The following is an 18,472-nucleotide window of genomic DNA, read 5'->3' as shown; positions in this document are numbered from 1 at the left end:
CACTCCATTCCCACAACGTCACTGGCCTTGCGGATCAGTTTGTTGAGTCTGTTGGCGTCCGCCACCCTCAGCCTGCTGCCCCAGCACACAACAGCATAGTTACAGTGCCTTTAGTAAAAAGCAGGCATAAAGTCTATATTGAATTGAGAGCACACCATACTGTACTGCTGCATACTGTTTATGCAGAAATATACATGTCCTCCTCAACTATTTGATCATTTCTCAGGAGCACTTTCAGCGCACCAGGTGATCACTATTAGTACTATGTCTTTATTATGAATTCATGTTGTGAACTCTGTGGTATTAATGTCCTGTAACTGCCATAATCCCTTTCTATATTTACAGATCCCCTTAGGTCTATCGTTTGAAAAGGCTTTGCAGAAGGGTAGATTATTGTAAAACATGATACCATAAAATGTGTTTATTTTTGAAGAATATCCAAAAATAACAAGTTCACGAACAAGTTCCCAAATTCAAGGAAATTAAGTACATTTCACAGTCATCCATACTAAGAAGTCATACATGACAGAAGGGGAAAGTAAACATTAGTGAAGCAAATGTTAACATGTGTCTTGCCTCTTTACAGTGAGAATGTAGGCTGGAAACAGTTCCACCATTCTGTCTTACAAACTTGGTTACAATTATAGCCAATACACCCAAGAGTGTTAGATGTGCATGCTTGACAATGGTACTGCCCACTGCAGCTTATAAAGTCTGTTCCAGTAAGACTAGTTAAGCAGCATAGATTCATGCAATACTAATTAAAATTCTTTTTTTTTCACTGGCAGAATGTCAGAAGGGGACAGTGTCGGGGAGTCAATCCATGGGAAACCATCTGTAGTCGCTGCCTTTTTCACACGGATTGGACAGGTAACATGTTTATTACTCAGATCACACATATATCATTTCAGTAGGGACTCCAAGGAGTTCCAAGGAGTCTGCCATGTTGTTCTAGAGTAGCTCAGAACAGACAAACCAAATACTCGCTCTAGATAGGGCCATTTGTGTGGCGTCTGCCGCCATAGTTCTTTTGGTCAGTCAGGCTAAGAAAGACATGGATTCAAGGGTAAGGGGACACAAATTAAAATATATTCTTAAGTACAATTCGGACGGGAGTAGTTTTACATAGGGATGTGGACTAATGTCAGTTTACCACAGGATGTCTGTAATCTAAATGTCCGATTCGCACGGGACAAGAAATCTCCGTAATTCTCCCAGAGATGGGAGTGGTAACTCGGTGTGCGCCCTGGCATCACCTCCCTGTCTTGATGTGTGTGCTACGTTGCTTCCTGTAAGCATCAGCTGAAGGATAATCATAATTAATGATTCGCCCAATATGAAATATTGCCCATGATCAGGATTGTGTGTACACAACGATTAGCAATATGGGTTTATATTAGGCCTACCTAACACAACCAGAAGTCTCGTGGTTCTGAAAAGTGCTTTCTTCTTGACCTTTTTGATTGGTCTCCCACGTAGGGCTATGCGATCATTAGAAGAATGTCCACTATCACGACTGCCAACAACACCGAATGCTTCTTCAAGCGCCTCCATCATCGAAAAAACGCAGAAAACTAGTTGTAAACGCGGAAAAATGGTTGTAAACAGGACGTGACTAAATATTTACATGCATTTTTACAGAGGATCGCGTTCGCACGGGATTAATATTACATGAGGTATTTTCTCCGGACCGTTTTACAGAGGGTAAAAGTTTTTACTGACATTGTCCGTAATGATCACAGATATGGCGCGTTCGGACGGGACTAAAATTCCTGGTAATAATTACTTTACCCCACGTATCCATGTTAAACTAATCCCGTCCAAATAGGGCTTATACGGTGAGTAGAAAGTTGAGCAATGATCATCATGGGATGCTCAGTTAATGTCCAGTATCACTGTATCTCCACAAAGTATTTTACCTAAGGTTGTGTCTTACTTGTCTGTAAGTGATATTCTCTACCTCTGATGGCTACTTATTGTTTCCTTCTCCTGACTGACAGGTCTATCAGTCATGGCTAGACAAGTCAACGCCGTTCTATGCAGTGCGATGGGCAGCTACTCTACTACTTACAGCTGTCTACATGATCAGAGTGTACATACTACAGGTAATTGTTAATTTCTGTATTTTTTTCCTAATATACTACAGTGTTTGCTCAGTGAAGTCAGCAGGTGTAAGCCACGAGAGTTGTAAGTAGTTGTAATAACAGCAACACAGTTAGAAAAAGAAAATGTCCAGTTTTTTGAGGCTGTTGGTGAGATATGTTCACTCACCTCTACTAATTATTTCACTAGTAGTTTGTGCTGTTGTTGTACTGGATTGCATTATATTGATGGCTCATTTAGGGCTGGGCAACATATCGATATTATATTGATATTGTTATTTGAGACTAGATGTTAAATTGGATTTTGGAGATCATAGTATCATAGCGTTGTCTTTACCTGGTTCTAAAGGCTGCATTATAGTATTGTAGTTTCCTGAATTTACCAGACTGTTCTAGCTGTTCTATTATTTGCCTTTACCCACTTATGTCAACATAACTGATAATTATTTGTTGAAAATATCATTGTGTTAATAGTTTGTAAAAGCACCAAAAGTCAACACTACATTATTGTTGCAATATTGATATAGGTATTTGGTCAGAAATATTAAAAATGTTTTTTTCTCCATATCATATAGCCCTTGGTTTTTGCTGATTTTCACCAAAGGTGAAAGACTGGCTGAGGGATCGGTGCAGTGACTGTGTTTTGTTTTTTTGGGTTTTATTTTTTTGTCTTGTTTTGTGACTCACCTGTCTTATGTGTGATATGCATTTGAAATTCTTTGTCTACTCGCCTCCTCTGTTTCCATGAAAATGTTCTTGCTCATGCTCAGTTGTGTACATAATTGTTACTAACAAAGGTGCGCATTCATGTTCACTGGCTGCCCAGAAAGCCTGTTAATGTGGTGATGTTCCTTATGCTGCTTTTCAGGGCTGGTATATAGTAACATATGCTTTGGGAATCTACCATCTCAACCTGTTCATTGCTTTTCTATCGCCAAAAGTGGATCCTTCACTGCTTGACGAAGGCAAGTTGACTCAAATAAATCTGATCTTTTTTGTGTAAGGTAGTCATGTTGTGTACTTGGCAGTAGATTCTCTTAGGGTTGTTACCTGCCCGTTCATTTAGGCTTTTATCACAGAGTCACACATTTTGTCAAGTATCAAAAGACAAAAAACACTCAATCCACAAAGTCAAATTTGTCATCCAAGGAAATAAAATTTCAGCCATACTATTTATTACCAAGTGATCCTTTGGAGGCAAAGTGCAAGCACATAACAGCAGCAGTGACTGCAGAGTTCCACAAACTATTGTGAAGTAGTTTGTTCCCCTTATGTGGCCCCAACAAGCTGTTCCTTTATACCTAAATTGTTATTATATTTTAAAAACATTTATTAAAGAAGGTAAAACATGAATATATATGAATACTTTTGATCCGATAGTGGTTTAACCTTTGGCTTGTACATTCTTGGTCTTAATGCTTGGTCGTGATTGAAGATTCCATGTTTTTATCAACCACAACATCACTCTATAACTTATCCCTCGTGCAGATGAGGGCCCATCCCTTCCTACCAAGCAGAACGAGGAGTTCCGCCCTTTCATCAGGAGGTTGCCTGAATTCAAATTCTGGTGAGTCCAGCTCATTGCCTGGCTATCTATTGTTGACAACCGCAAAGTCATTGCAAATGATATTCTATGGAGTGACCTGTGTGGTCAAAGTTTAAGTCATGCAGATCTCATTTGTAGAAGAGGATGTAGCATTTTAGCATAAACCAAAGATACTGGATTGAATCTGTGTGTAATTCCCTGTGACCCTATGTATTCTTACATTCTCATCTCAGTTGAATTTATTCCTTTCATCTATAGACTATCCTCAAAGCATTACACTGTCCTAAAGAGACATTAAATATAAAAATGTAGACTTTACCTCAAGGCTAACTTGACAAACTTTGACCTGAAAGTTTTAGCAGTTTTACTCATTATGAATATGGTCTATCAACAAAAATGCCACTAGTTGAGGATCAAGTCTGCATTTCTCTGTGCTCTGCTGTTTACAGTTTGTGTTTAACCTCTCCTGACTGCCATTTGTTTATGCAAACTCTGCCTTCTTGTGTACTAAAACAGGAAGAGGGGAAAGTTGTTTTGCATCAGTCATGCAGCTGGTGTTTTCATAGCATTTGAAAAGATAATCTTTGGTTCCTCTTTCCTTGTGGTTCAAATAAATGGCCGTGTTGTTTTTTGTTGCGATAACTGTAATAGTACTGAATAGCGTATTCACGAGTTGTTCATTACAACACATTAAAATATTAAGTTTATCCAACAGCCTTTTGTTGCTGTTTGTAAAATTTGTTTTCCACTTGTCCTCTCCTGCATTTTCCAATATGGATTAATTTCGTATTACAGACTCATAAATCCCTTCCTCACCTTACTCTCCCTTCACTGATTCCAAAATGAAACGCCCTTTAGTGTCTAGAATCCATGCCACATTCAGTAAATGACCGTGGGTTGAGGATGTCGTTAATTTGTGCTTCTTCAATTTCACAAATGTGGTTGCACTGTTTTAACTGAGGTTATGTAACTTTTCTTGTCAGGCATTCGGCGACAAAAGGCATCGTCATCGCCATGATTTGCACATTTTTTGAAGCCTTCAACGTGCCAGTGTTCTGGCCTATTCTTGTAATGTACTTCATCATGCTTTTCTGCATCACCATGAAGAGGCAGATCAAGGTAAGAAGCATACACTGACCGACACACTATAGTACATGCACTGCATACACTGACACTGCAGCTGTACTGGAGTCATGCAAACAGTGCAGTCCATCCACAAAGTGATCTTTGGATTACACAGAAGATATATCGCTCGGGATGAATGCAGAACTCGAGAAGCTAATCTATTCATCATGGACCACAAACTTGAGTTGTATGAAATGTCCAGACTATAATGTTCAACCCAAAAATTAAAGAAAAGATGACTCAACAATTCTCTGAAAAAGCTTTTACCAAAACTAAACATCTTAAAAATTTTGTGTGTAACTTCTTACATGTAATAATCGCTTCTTATTGACAACAGATGAACAGACTGCAACGTAACTTGAAAAGTGAGATGTTCCCCGACTTATCAGTTGCCTGTAACAGCTCTGTATCCAGACTCCTGAGGCTGGTTTGCAAATGACTTTATCAGCTTTCATTACAAAGCAGCCAACGCGAGATCCATGCAGTGTAGCAGCTAGCAGCTAACAGCTAGCTGGATAGCCTTAGCTTGCTTGCTCGCTAACTATCGCTAGCAGCACTATGTTAGTGGATTTGTCAGTTGGCTAGCTTGTTAAATTACTGCACCAGCTAATGTGATCCACAATACTAACTTGTGTATTATGACAAATGGTGGTGATTTAGCCAACAATAAATGGAGTAACGGTACAAAGCGCGTTCTAGCCAATAGCATTGTGGTGGTGGTGGTGTTGGTGGTTGGCGGCACTTGATAAGCCAACTGCAACCTAAGCTAAGATTAGCTAGCTAAGTGCAAAGTTGCGCTGCATGCAGGGTTGGGGTGGGAAATTAACTTTTTTGTCAGGTGAGTGAAGCAAATCTAGCAGCCACTGGTATATTTTACCCGCATTTAGGTGCATGGATCTGCAGTTGGTTGCTTCGTAATGTCAGCTGATGAAGTAATTTGCAAATGGCAAGCTACTTAGAAACATGGAGCCAATGGTCCAAAAAACTCTATTACGTTATTCTAAATATAGTTGTCATTTATTTTCCAGCATTCTAGTAACATGATGCCAGTCAGTCTCATACAGTTCACTTAAAGGCCACCAGTGGCATTAATAAAAACTATTTTCTGAAAGTTACATACAGACCCTTTAACATTCACAATTGTTATGTGTTTTGAAGGGGTATTTTCTTCAACTGAAAATATTGTACAGGTGTTTCTGTAATGTCCAGTCTTCATATGCAGTGCATTTGTTTATTTGAATATTTGATTACCTCATTTAAAGCGCTAATTTCTATTTTTTAATCCACCTGATAAGACCAGTGATCATTGTGCTTCTCTATCTCGTGGGAAAATCGTAGAAATACCTGAGGCTAATTCTTCTCTTTTTCTCTCCCACCTCCTCCAGCATATGGTCAAGTACAGATACCTACCCTTCACACACGGGAAGAGGACATACAAAGGCAAGGAAGACACAGGGAAAACTTTTGCTAGTTAAAATCTCCTACTCAACCTCCCCCTCCTTCTCATTTTAAATTTATCAGTCACAGCTAGTGGGGAATGGCAAGGGTCAGAGATTCTTTTTTCTTTTTTTTTTTTGTAAGCGGGACAGTAACATGAAAACATATAAATAAAAATACGACTTTTGATCCGTGGTTCAGTGTTGGATGAGGCTATGAGCAGCATGGATCAAAGTAGTCTGGGAATATTGCCTTTGTCTATTGGGGTAGGATTTTTTTTTTTTCGTGAGGACCAGATCCTCATTTTTTAGGATTGGTCTGCATTTGTTCAGTAGTAGGTCAGACTCAGAGCTGCCTTTTGCCTTTTTAACCCCATGGGGTAAGTATAAAGTCACCAAGAAGGAACCACACTGAAAAGAAGTTGCAGTGAAATTTGTGTTTTGTTTTGTTTTCCTTCAATGATGGTGATTCCAGTACATCTTCTCCCGAGTGAAATAAATCTGCCAACATTTGATTAATATATTGGTACCTACTTATTTGTAACAAGTTATATATTGAAAGTTAGTAGTGTTAGTTAAAAAATAACATGATTAGATGTGTAAGATGAAATCTGAAGGAAACGCAACAGTCTCCAAGTTGAGTAATTTCATCTTTTGTGATAAAACTGTGCAGCTGCTCTGGCTTACAAGTGTCTCGGCCAATTGTCCTCTGTACTACACGCAGACACGTTGGATAAATTAGTCACATTTCACTTGAATATGCATTCATGACAGGCAGAAATCATAATTCTTCCCTTGAAGTGATTACACTCTGCACAATTGATGTTTATCTTGGATTGGCAACTGATGTAATTCTGTGTATTACTTTGTTCGCACTAGCCAGCGAAGCAAGTGTCAGTATGGATGATTATCTTGACTTTAATCTTGAGCCACCCACCACATCAGTGAATGCATAATTCAAAGCAAGTGTCACTAATCCCAGCCCATTTAGTCTCCTGTAGCCTGTAGTCTGCCTTTTTAAATCCGTTCTACTTTAGCGCCTTTGTAGAACTTAACAGATGGGATACTGTGTCATTGAGCACCCCTATAATCCAAATTTATTTAGCATTATTTTAGGGGAAATTTTGCTTGAAATGGCAAGTCAATGAATTCATTTCAGATTGAAAATATACACTTTGTCTTCAAAGTTCACAACCAGTATTCAAGTCCAATTCATAAGAAGGTCTAATGTGAGATAAGAGACAATTACACATTTATCCCGATGATCCTTTTCACTTTGAAACATTTACCCATCTGGATTTCAAAGCCTGGGGTCCATTCGATTTATGTAGACTAGCTGTTGTAGTACTTCATTAATCTGTGTTTACTTTGAAAAACATTACGGTAAATATAGTCATTCCAAGCAAACTTTTGTTCTCTTTCTTTTGCAGAGGAAACATAAGAAAACAGAGATTGAGAGCTTTTATTATAACAAATGGATGAAGTGGGTGGCGATCACACTTTCTTTTCTATAAACCTGTTGATTTTTTTTTTTTCCTCTACATTTTTATCAGATTGCTGGGGATTTATCTGTCATTACTAAACTTTGATTAGCACTGTAGTAAGGGATCAAAACATTTTCCTGTAAAAAGTTTGTTTCAAAAGGTTGTCTGGAGGATTTGTATATATATATATTTTAAGATATGAAATTTTTTTGAGATTATTTTTGTTTTGTTTTTTTCTTTTCTTCTTCCAACCACCATACTGTTTCCAAGTGTTTAAATCCATTTCAGTTGAAATCAATGAAAGCAGAACTGGTAAATTGGGTTCTAGATTTGATGAATTAAATATGTTTCTCATGGATTGCATGTTATTGTTTTCTTGTGCTACAGTTAAACAAAAACTTGATTTTAATAACTTAAGTGTAATTTTTTCACTCCAAATGCTATTAAAGAGGCTGTGTCCCTTCAAACAGTACATAGTTGTCTTGGCCTCATATTTTGTACATATTCATGACGGAGAGCTGAAGGACAAACAAATAAATTTGATCTAGGCCCGAGGTGTCGCTACTTTTCTGTTTCCTAAAGTCGATTCCCTTTCAGAACAGTTCATAGTTCACCTACCATCTTCCATACTCAAACGTCCATAGTTTGGTGTTAAAAAAATACAAGAAATAAACTATGAAAAAGTGCAACAGTGATATAAACACAGATGAACAGAACTTGATATGCACTGTAAGACAGGCCACTCTCAGAAGGGCTAGCAGATAATTTGCTGTCGTAATATGTAACGTTCCATATTGCTGTATTCTGCATGCACTCATCACATCAGCTACACAAGGGTAACTGTCTCTATGAATCGCTTGATAACCACTAATGGGCAAGATAAGCCTTACTTGTTCAAACCTGGGCTGCTGGTAAAGAGAACGAAAAACCAAATAGCTCAAGTGTTCTGACAGAGGGCAGTCCATGTGTATCCATGAATGTTAAACATGAATATATTTCTCATTTTTGTCCTTGTTACACATCATAGATTTTAAACTTGAGTTGAAAATATACACCGATCAGCCAAAACATTAAAACCACTGACGGTGAAGCTGGTGAAGTGAGTAACACTGAGCATTTTGTTACAATGCAATGTTCCCCTGGGGAACTTTTGGTCCAGAAATTCACGAGGATGCCACTTGATGTGCTCGACCCACCTGAACACCTCTACAGATCAAGTAGCGCTCCTCATGGCAACAGTACTCCCCAATGGCAGTGGCCCCCCAGCAGTAAAATGCACCATGCCACACTGCAGAAACTGCTCAGGAATGGCCCAAGAACGTGACAAGGCATGGACAGAGGACCTCTGGGGGTGTCCTGTGGTGTCTGGCTCGGATCATTTGAGACCTGTCAGTTGTGAGGTGGGGTACCAGCACTTCCCAAGATGCTCAGTCAGACTGGGGTGTGGGATATTTGGAGACCAGGTCGACACCTTGAGCTTTTTGTCATGTTCCTCAGGTCATTTCTAAACAGTTTTTGTAGTGTGGCATGGCTAATTTTTCTGCTGGGGGGCCACTGCCATTGGGGAGCACCATTGCCATGGCTGGGGGTTATTTAGCCCACAGCAGTGTTTGGGTGGGTGAAGCGCGTCAAGTGGCATCCACATGAACACCAGAACCAAATGTCTCCCAGCAGAACATTGCATTGTAACAAAATGATCAATGTTACCCACTTCACCTGTCAGTGGTTTTAATGTTTTGGCTGATCAGTGTATAACACATTAACATAAGTATTCAGACCCTTAAAGCTGTGCTTGGTAACTTCTATAAAAAATATATTTTTGATATTTTTGCTTAAAACTGTCACTATCCACACAGTATTACATAACAAAGCTAATCTGAAAAGAAAAGAATACTAGTATTACCGCATGTGAACAAAAACAACCAATCAGAGCCGAGGAGTTTATAACACAGCTGTCAATCATGTCAATCACTGCTCAAACTAACAGACTAGGCAGTTCTTATCCAAAATAAAGATTCTGTTACTGCATTGCCCATTTCTTGACTTAAATGTTTTCCGAAACATACTTTGGTTAAAAAATGAAAGTTGGTGACTAGGCCGCCATTTTGGAAAATTTGAGCCACAAATTAAGAACTGGCCAACAGCTGGAGCACATTTTACACATCAACATTACAGAAGGTGAAAACGTGGAGGCTCTGAATACTTTGTGACTGCACTGTACATCACAGAGACTGTAGGGACAGTTTAGATGATTTTTGCATACTGATTTGTGTATAATCTTCCAACCATTTAAAGGGCAATATTACTGACAACTCATGCACTCTCTGGTTCACATCAGATTGGTAAATGGTAACTATCACTATGAAACATTTTCTTGTTTCTGTGTGCCTCCTGGGAACATTTTTCCAAGCTTTGGCTCAATGCGCCTCAGAGTTTCATCTTGAAGGAGATTATTTGTTGGGTGGACTTTTTGATATTCATCATGACAGCGCCCCTGTTTATTACGACAGACCAGAAGCCATCGACTGCTCCAGGTGAGTATGATAGTAAATCTGAGTGAATAATTGATGAAGAACGCCTGGTCTAACTGACACTTACACATTCAAGAGTTTTGCCTCAAACTTCCAAGTCACTGGATATTGCTTGTGGCACATTTTGCCCCTAACCCAATTAAATAATCCAAGTTAAAGGACATCAAGTCTGCATTATGATCCTCTCCTCTTTTACTACCACTAACCTCTTTTATGTCTGTACAGAAACCGTAATAATTGTACAGTGAAACGCTTCCTCACACTCTTTCACTGTCCTTCCTCTGCCCACAGTAAACCCTTCATTCATTCAAGCTATCGAAGGTTTCAGTTGATGAGATTCTCTGTAGAGGAAATCAATAACTCCACCAGCCTCCTGCCAAATGTATCTCTCGGCTATGAGATATTTGACCACTGCTCAAAAACACACACTCTCCCAGGCATTTTCAGCCTCATATCAGAAAATGGCTTGATCCAACCTTGGGGTGAACCACAAAAGAATCTGTCTAAAGTGATAGCACTGGTCGGCACTTATACGAGTCCTCAGGCACTGACTGTGGCCCCTCTCTTCATGATGGATCTCATTCCTATGGTAAATTTGCCAACTATTGTGTTATAACATGCAACCCTGATTCCAAAAAGTTGGGATTCTGTGTAAAATGTTATTAAAAGTAGAATGCAATGATTTGCAAATCATTTTCAGCATAGTCAATTAAATACAGTACTAATACAAGATATTTTATATATACCATAGACTGTATAATGAAGATGAACAGCATGACAGATCCCTAAAGGTGAAGCCTAAACATCTTGTTCGCCCCCTGGTGGCTGGCTGCATTTTAGGTCATCTACCCTGCCCCCTCCATGTTAGGGTATGGGACATAGGCCAAAGTAAAAATTCAAAGTACACATCAAATACATTTTTTACTCAAAATGTTTCTGTCATTTCAGGTAGCTGCCATCACGCTGCCATATGTTCAGGTGTTATTTTTCTGCTAAGTGAAGTTTTAATTAGTTATTTGATGCTATAAAATCAGAATCAGAGATACTTTATTGATCCCTGGGGGGAATTGCTGAATAAGAAAACAGGCAGGAGCGACTGCAACAGGCTGCACGCACGGTCAGTGCATGCGCACTACTAATTTCCCAAACTATTTCCCAAAATGGGGCTTGGCATCATGATTGATAGATGTGTGAGTGTGCAACTCTGTGTGCTTGCAATCAGTGATGATGCTCGCGATTGGTTGGATGGTGGGAACTCGATATGATGGAAACCTCTACTGCGCAGACTCCGGCTCTTAATTACCTTACCATCGAAAGATGGCAATGGCCATATGCGGGATATTTTGGCTTCATGTTCCCCTTCCCACAGTAGGGGGACGTGAGACACGTTTTCCATTTTAATATACAGTCATTGGTTCAAATCAATAAACTTGTTTGTCTGTGCAAAAATACATTTATTCTGAATTTGATGTCTGCAACACATTCCAAAAAAGTTGGGACATTTTTACCACTCTTACATCACTATTTATTTAAACAATGCTCGATAATCATTTGGGAACTGAGGACACAAATTGTTGAAACTTTGAAAGTGAAACAATTTCCCATCCTTATTTCAGTTGCTCAGTCTGGGGTCTCTGTTATATTTTATGCTTCATAGCACAACACACATTTTCAATATGAGGTCTGGACTGCAGACAGGCCAGTCTAGTACCTGCACTCTTTCACTTCTAATCCACACTGTTTGGACTCCACACTGGATGGCAGCGTATGTTGCTCCAAAACCTCTATGTACATTTCAACATTAATGGTGCCTTCACAGATGTGCAAGGTTTCTTACCAAGCTAGCTTTTCCCTGTGCGTCAAAACCAGCACTGCCGACATTGTCGCCTCAGTAGGTGATAGTTACTCGTCTTCATTCCCTCATGTGTGACCATATCCTAAAACCAGCTGCTAGCGACTTGACAAACCGAGCCACAGGTCAGCCATCAGCTGGCTTGAGTCCAGCTGAGACCTGCCAGTTCACACCGCTGCAACTGTTCTATTCAATGTTTTAAAACGGTTTCATCTTGTTACAAATCTTTGGTCTGAACTCGGCTTTATGTGCCTATTTCTCTGAATTCTCTGAATCTTTTGACATTATGGATTGTAGATGATGAAGTCCCTTAATCCCTTGTTGAGAAGTGTTGTTCTTAAACTGCTGACCTATTTGGCCATGCAGTTTTTCACAAAGTGGTGAATTTGGCCCATCTTTGCTTGTGAACATCTGAGCTTTTTATACCCAATCACGATAGATCAGAATAGATCTTTATTGTCATTGTGCTCAGAACAATGAAAATCAGTTTAGCAGCTCTAAGGTTGTGTGCAACATAAAAGTTAAACAAATAAAGGCAAAAAGGCCAATATTAATCAAACTGAAAAAAGAATGCCATTTTTTGTAAGTCTGTTCTGCTTTTTATTGTCCTGTTCCTGCTGCCAGAGGGTCAAACAGACACCGTCCTGGGTGGGATGGGTCTTATGATATTATGATACAACTGGTTTTCTCTGGTAGTTGGCCAGTGTAAATGTCCCTCAGAGATGGTAGTCTGGTCCCAATGGCTTGCTGCATCAGCAGTAGATAAGAAAGTCTCGATGGTGGCCTGGTAGAAGTTAACCAGTCCTGCTATTGGAGGCAGAACTGCTTTAATTTCCAAAGGAGGTATAGCATCTGCTGGGACTCTTTCACCTGGTGAAAGATATTTTCAGACCAGGTTAGGTCTGCAGTGATGTAGACTCCCAGGAATTTAAAGTTCTCCACCTTCTCTACCTCCTCTCCTGGTATGCAGAGGGCAGAGTGACACTATCACATCTTACCACTTAACCTGTTTACCTGTGGAATATTCCAGGTGTCTTTTAAGCATTCAGAATCTTCCCATTATTTTGTCACTCCTGGACCAACTTTTTGGGAATGTGTTGCAGGCATCCAATTCAGAATGAGTGTATATTTACAAAAATTAAAGTTTATTAGTTTAAAAATTAAATATCTTAACTGAATACAGTACACAGAGTACTGTATTCAGTTAAGTATCATTCAAAAAGGATTTGCAAATCATTGCATTCTGTTTTTATTTTTGTTTTACACTCTGTCCCAACTTTTTTTGGAATCAGGATTGTATTTGTCCAGATACGCTAAATGACAAACTGTTTTATATTCATTTCTAAAGATTAAAATGGCTTTTAACTTTTGATAATTTTTTGTCACTGAAAATGATGACAATTTTTCTATTACTGTTTTAACAGGTCAGTTATGGAGCTGCAAGTTCTACCTTTTCAAAAATTCAGAATTTTCCCTCTTTCTTACGAACAGTGCATCCCAATAAAGACGTCATAGAGGCGATTGTTAACATTCTGCAGCACTTCAACTGGCTCTGGGTTGCTTTCCTTCACGTTGATGGTGATTATGGCAAAGATGGACAGGAATTGTTCATAAAGAGGATAAAAGACACTGAGATTTGCCTTGCATACACTAAAAGCCTCAATCAATATACAGATCACTCTCAAATATTCAAACAGATAGAGGCACAGAGGATAGGTGTCATTATTGTTTTTGCTGCTGAATGGACAGCTGAAGCTCTCATTGAGTCAGCAATAAAACTAAATGTCTCCAACAAAGTGTGGATAGCAGGGGATGCGTGGTCCTTAAACAAAGAGCTCCCCAAGAAGGAAGGAATCAAAAATATTGGGACTGTAATTGGGGTTTCTGAGCCAAGACTGACAATTCCTGGTTTCAGTGATTTTATCCATTCTTCCAGAAGTCAGGCTCATTGTGAAAACACAGAGCAAAACACGTTTTGTAATCAGGATTGCAACTGCAGTAGCCTGAGTGCAGAAGATGTCATCGCTGCAGATCCATCTTTTAATTTTCCTGTTTATACTGCTGTATACGCCATCGCTCACGCCTTACACAATGTCCTGCAATGTGGAGCTGGCAGATGTAATAACAACATTACAGTGTACCCACACATGGTAAGCATACAGATAACTTGATCATTGATTTAATTTATTCTCACTATCAGATTTTTGGAAGGTCATGTATCTGACAGGTTTATCTTACAGACAAGCCTATTTGGAAGTGACTAATCATAACACAAAATACTAGTCTGCTTTGTAACATAGACAATGTCTTAAAATCTTCTGAATACAATCCAAGCTGATTTTTATCTGTCAAACATATAAATCAGATAACACATCTTCACACTCTGTTGATGGCCCCCGGCATGATACTTTAATAGAGTAATGGTTCAGTGTCAAAGAGATCATTGTCAGGCTTTGTCTTTGTGAGACTTTTAATCTCATTAGATTTCTGTGAGGCTGAGATAGAGCTGTAATTTAATTTACTGTGAGATACCAGCCCATTTAATCAATACCTTCAGTGTTCATTGTTAACACATTAAAATAACCTGAATTTTGTGTACCCACATCAGGTTCTAGCACAGCTGAAGAGGTCAAACTTCACACTTTTAAACCAGAGAATTCAGTTTGATGAGAATGGTGACCCCAACTATGGATCCTATTCTATAGTCTTCTGGAACCAAAGTGGTGATGCAGAGGAGATCGGCTCTTATAATTTTTATCCATCTTACCATTTCTTCATCAATGACAGCAAAATTCAGTGGCACACAAAGGGAGAAGTAAGTTGTTTTTTTTTACTAACAAGAATTAATATTCTCCAGTTTGATTGCATTCAGTCCGAATGCAATGATTGGTCAGAGTTTTCTTAGAACCATATGAGAATGGTATAATTATGAGTTTTTATTTCTGGTGGAATTCACTTACATTTTAGTGTGCCATCAGCTTATTAATAGCATTTTAACCTAAACAAAGAAAAGTGTAAAATTTCCAGAAAGGTAAGTGTCACTTCAAGGGGGTGAAAAGTCAGAGTAGACCGAGTGGTGTATGGGTCCAACAATCACCAATTGTTGTCATCTGGGAGGCTGATGTTCGCTTCCTGTAAGAATGTTAAGCCAAACCCTGTAATGTTTTTTAAACTTAACCATGTGTGTGTGTTGCCTAAACGTAAGTGTTTGCGTTTGTTGTTGGGAAAAAAAACCACATCAATTTGCATGTTATAATGACGTTGTATGTTTATTTTGAAAGAGACTGTATGCAACTGCACATTTCCTATGAAAACAGAAGTTTATTTTGAAAAGACTCAACGCATGTAACAGGCTGAAGTTGACACAGCGTTCCAGAACGTCAACAACAGACGTACCTTGCACATCATGTGTCAACATGAAAAGTCCATGACCAAGCGGTGATATGTAATGAGATCGGAGTGAGAATGTGTTGGTTGATTCCATATTACAGACCCTGCTTAGAATTTTAAAAAGCTGTATACTTAGTACTGGCACTTCTCCACCACTTGCCTCCACCCCTTGTGGTATTCTCTTGCACTTACATTTACTTTTCTGCTAAATAATTCTCTCTTGCGCAGGTGCCTACTTCAGTGTGTTCCTCAGAATGTCCTACTGGATTTGCAATAGAGTATAATGGACTCCAACAATGCTGCTTCAACTGTGAAATCTGCCCAAACGGAACTTATGTCAACAGCACAGGTAATGTAAGAACTGCAGTTTAAATCCATCAATCCATCCATTTTCGTCCACTTATCCGAGGCCAGGTCGCGGGGGCAGCAGGCCAAGCAAAGCACCCCAAACATCCCTCTCCCCAGCAATACTTTCCAGCTCACCCTGGAGGATCCCAAGGCATTCTCAGGCCAGATGAGATATGTAATCCCGCTCGGGCCCCGTCCCTGCCTGCCAGCACACAATGCACCCAACGCACCCTTTCCCTTTATTTCTGGCGCCATCTGTTGCTCCAACATCACAACTCCTGGTACATTGTGCATGTGTCATACCCCATTGCCCCCATGGGGTCAAAGAGCATATCCCATCCTCCTTTGAATAGCCTTGGTTCCCTCTAACCACTGTTAGAGGTATATCAGTATAAACTTTAAACCAAGTCTGACATGAAGTAAAAGCTGCTTTTACAAGAACAAACAGTATCACAGATTTAACGTCTAACACTGCTTTCTAAACTGTTCAGCTCTCTTTCCTCAGATAGGATTTTTCAAAAGAGGACATTTATTGACAACCTGTCTGTCTCTCATGTAAAACAGAGGATCCCTACAAGTGCATTGACTGTAAGGAGACAGAATGGTCTGCAGCAGGAAGTACATCATGCAATCTGCGGGTGGTGGAGTACATCCCATTCACAGACAGTGGGGCCATACTGATCATGATTGGGGCCTGGGCATTGGTGGGCCTCACACTAGCCATGTCTGTTCTCTTTGCCATCAACTACAACACACCTGTTGTCAGATCTGCTGGGGGACCAATGTGCTTCCTGATTTTAGGCTGCCTCAGTCTGTGTAGTCTCAGTGTGTTCTTTCACTTTGGTGAGCCAACAACCTCCTTCTGTATCTTAAGGTTCTTACCATTTCTGTTGTTCTACACTGTTTGTCTAGCAAGTTTTGTTGTGCGCTCTTTTCAAATTGTTTGCATTTTCAAAATAGCCGCCAAGTTTCCCACGATCCTCAATTGGTGGATGAAATATCATGGACAATGGCTGGTCATCACTGTGGCATTTGCTATGCAGGCTGTTTTACTTATTATTGGCTATACTTATGCTCCCCCCAGACCCTACCATGAAACATTTTGGTACCCAGACAAAATCATACTTGGTTGTGACATTAATCTCAAAGCATCCTCAGGTTCTGTGGCTTTACTTTTACTTTTGGGCTCCCTTTGCTTTATTTTCTCCTACATGGGTAAAGACCTCCCAAAAAACTACAATGAGGCCAAAGCCATAACCTTCTGCCTGCTCCTGCTGATCCTCACCTGGATCATCTTTGCCACTGTGTACATACTTTACCATGGCAAGTACATCCAAACACTTAACGCTCTGACGGTACTCTCCAGTCTCTACTCCTTTCTGTTGTTTTATTTCCTCCCAAAATGTTACATCATCATTTTTCAATCATACAAAAACACGCAGGAATACTTTCAAGGTCTCATTCAGAGTTATACCATGACTGTCAGGTAGTAGCAACTATGTAAATATGTGTTACTGTATACTGGATACTGGAGTACGTTTGTACAGACATTCATGGTTCACTAACAATTAATCCCAATTATCTCATTACTTGGTGATTCTCTGACTTTTTCTCTAGTACCACTGTTGTATTTTTGTTTTTGGAAACTATCAAGGGTCTCTAGAGGAATCCTAATGACTTTTCCACCACCATAAGATTGACATGTGGTGGTTTTGAGTGAACTGTCTCACCAACAATTACATGATTCGTGTGATGGATGGAATAAATTGCAATAACTTCTCCTTAACTGATCCCTTAACTATCAATCCAGTGCCATCATTTGATGTAGAACTGGCTGCTGGTATAAGCAGTAGGCTTGGATGCAAATGCCACCCTTTAAGCTGAGTTCTGCTGCTATCACCTATCATAATACTACTACTACTACTACTACTACTACTACTACTACTAATTAGTAGCCTATAATAATGACATCCACACCTTTACTTTGAGCCAAAGGCAACATGATTATGAGCGTTGCATCTGAAATCTCTAGTTCTTTTAGGCCTATGTACTTTGTGCAATTTTAAGTACAACTCGCAAAGCCCTCACTATTTGAATATTCCAAAACAGTATCACAATCAGACAGAAATTAACCTGTGAGGTTTCTGCACAGTCTGAGTTGTGTCACACACATTTCAAGTTTATGCAGTGGGACTATTTCTACTGCAGCAACTTTTTTTTTCCCATAAAGCAAATCTCCCTGTTTGCCCTGTATAATCAAAATCTGTCACATCAGTTTGTAAGTGGCTGTATTTACAGTAGTGACATTGTAGTATATATGTATACCTCATGTGACTGATGATTCTTTTTTATCAAATAATTGAAAATGTATAGTGCTTTCTAAAATAACTTTGTTCACATCATGTACACACTGAGTTTCAGTCCCACCTGAAATGTAAATTTAACATCATGGCCTTAAAGGGAAATTTCGGTTTATTTCAACTTGTCTCCTATCGTCCTAAATTTGTTTCAAGTCACTAGTGACATAGAAATAATAGTTAGCATGTTAGCCGTTAGCCTAGATACAGCCGTAGCGTCAGACCTGTTAAAACGTAATTGAACGGGCATCCTTTCAAGTGCAAAGTTTGTCCACTAAACAAGCTTTTTCTCCACAAAGAC

At 39.4% G+C, this 18,472-nt stretch overlaps 2 protein-coding genes across 3 annotated transcripts in view; both read left to right on the top strand.

The window, feature by feature from the left end:
- rer1 (retention in endoplasmic reticulum sorting receptor 1) overlaps positions 1-8,165 on the top strand; it is a 9,844-nt gene extending 1,679 nt beyond the window's left edge. Inside the window, exons 2-8 of one of the 2 annotated variants that reach the window (XM_050065185.1) lie at positions 789-870; positions 2,001-2,105; positions 2,971-3,067; positions 3,591-3,669; positions 4,632-4,767; positions 6,159-6,213; positions 7,640-8,165. In XM_050065185.1, the coding sequence (XP_049921142.1) occupies positions 790-870; positions 2,001-2,105; positions 2,971-3,067; positions 3,591-3,669; positions 4,632-4,767; positions 6,159-6,213; positions 7,640-7,650 (564 nt within the window). In that variant the 5' untranslated portion in view covers position 789 and the 3' untranslated portion in view covers positions 7,651-8,165. Of the gene's footprint in view, positions 1-788; positions 871-2,000; positions 2,106-2,970; positions 3,068-3,590; positions 3,670-4,631; positions 4,768-6,158 lie in introns of both variants that reach the window. The other variant, XM_050065184.1, reaches the window with a different exon arrangement.
- A 1,889-nt stretch (positions 8,166-10,054) lies between these two features.
- Positions 10,055-17,304, top strand: LOC126402154 (taste receptor type 1 member 1-like). The gene is made up of 6 exons (XM_050063879.1): positions 10,055-10,227; positions 10,516-10,813; positions 13,501-14,226; positions 14,685-14,891; positions 15,695-15,815; positions 16,379-17,304. The coding sequence occupies exons 1-6, from the start codon at positions 10,055-10,057 to the stop codon at positions 17,302-17,304; spliced, it is 2,451 nt and encodes an 816-aa protein (XP_049919836.1).
- Positions 17,305-18,472: the final 1,168 nt, after the last annotated feature.

Source organism: Epinephelus moara, chromosome 16 (genome assembly GCF_006386435.1).
Source record: "Epinephelus moara isolate mb chromosome 16, YSFRI_EMoa_1.0, whole genome shotgun sequence".
Classification (NCBI taxonomy): domain Eukaryota; kingdom Metazoa; phylum Chordata; class Actinopteri; order Perciformes; family Serranidae; genus Epinephelus; species Epinephelus moara.
The sequence above is the reverse complement of the archived record's forward strand: the minus strand, read 5'-3'. Positions and strand labels throughout refer to the sequence as shown.

Bases quoted from the DNA above. Each gene is read 5' to 3' on its own strand.
- LOC126402154 (XM_050063879.1), top strand. From the start codon at position 10,055: ATGAAACATTTTCTTGTTTCTGTGTGCCTCCTGGGAACATTTTTCCAA. The intron at 10,814-13,500 runs GTAAATTTGCCA...CTGTTTTAACAG, and splicing joins TGATGGATCTCATTCCTATG to GTCAGTTATGGAGCTGCAAG. The intron at 15,816-16,378 runs GTAATGTAAGAA...CATGTAAAACAG, and splicing joins AACTTATGTCAACAGCACAG to AGGATCCCTACAAGTGCATT.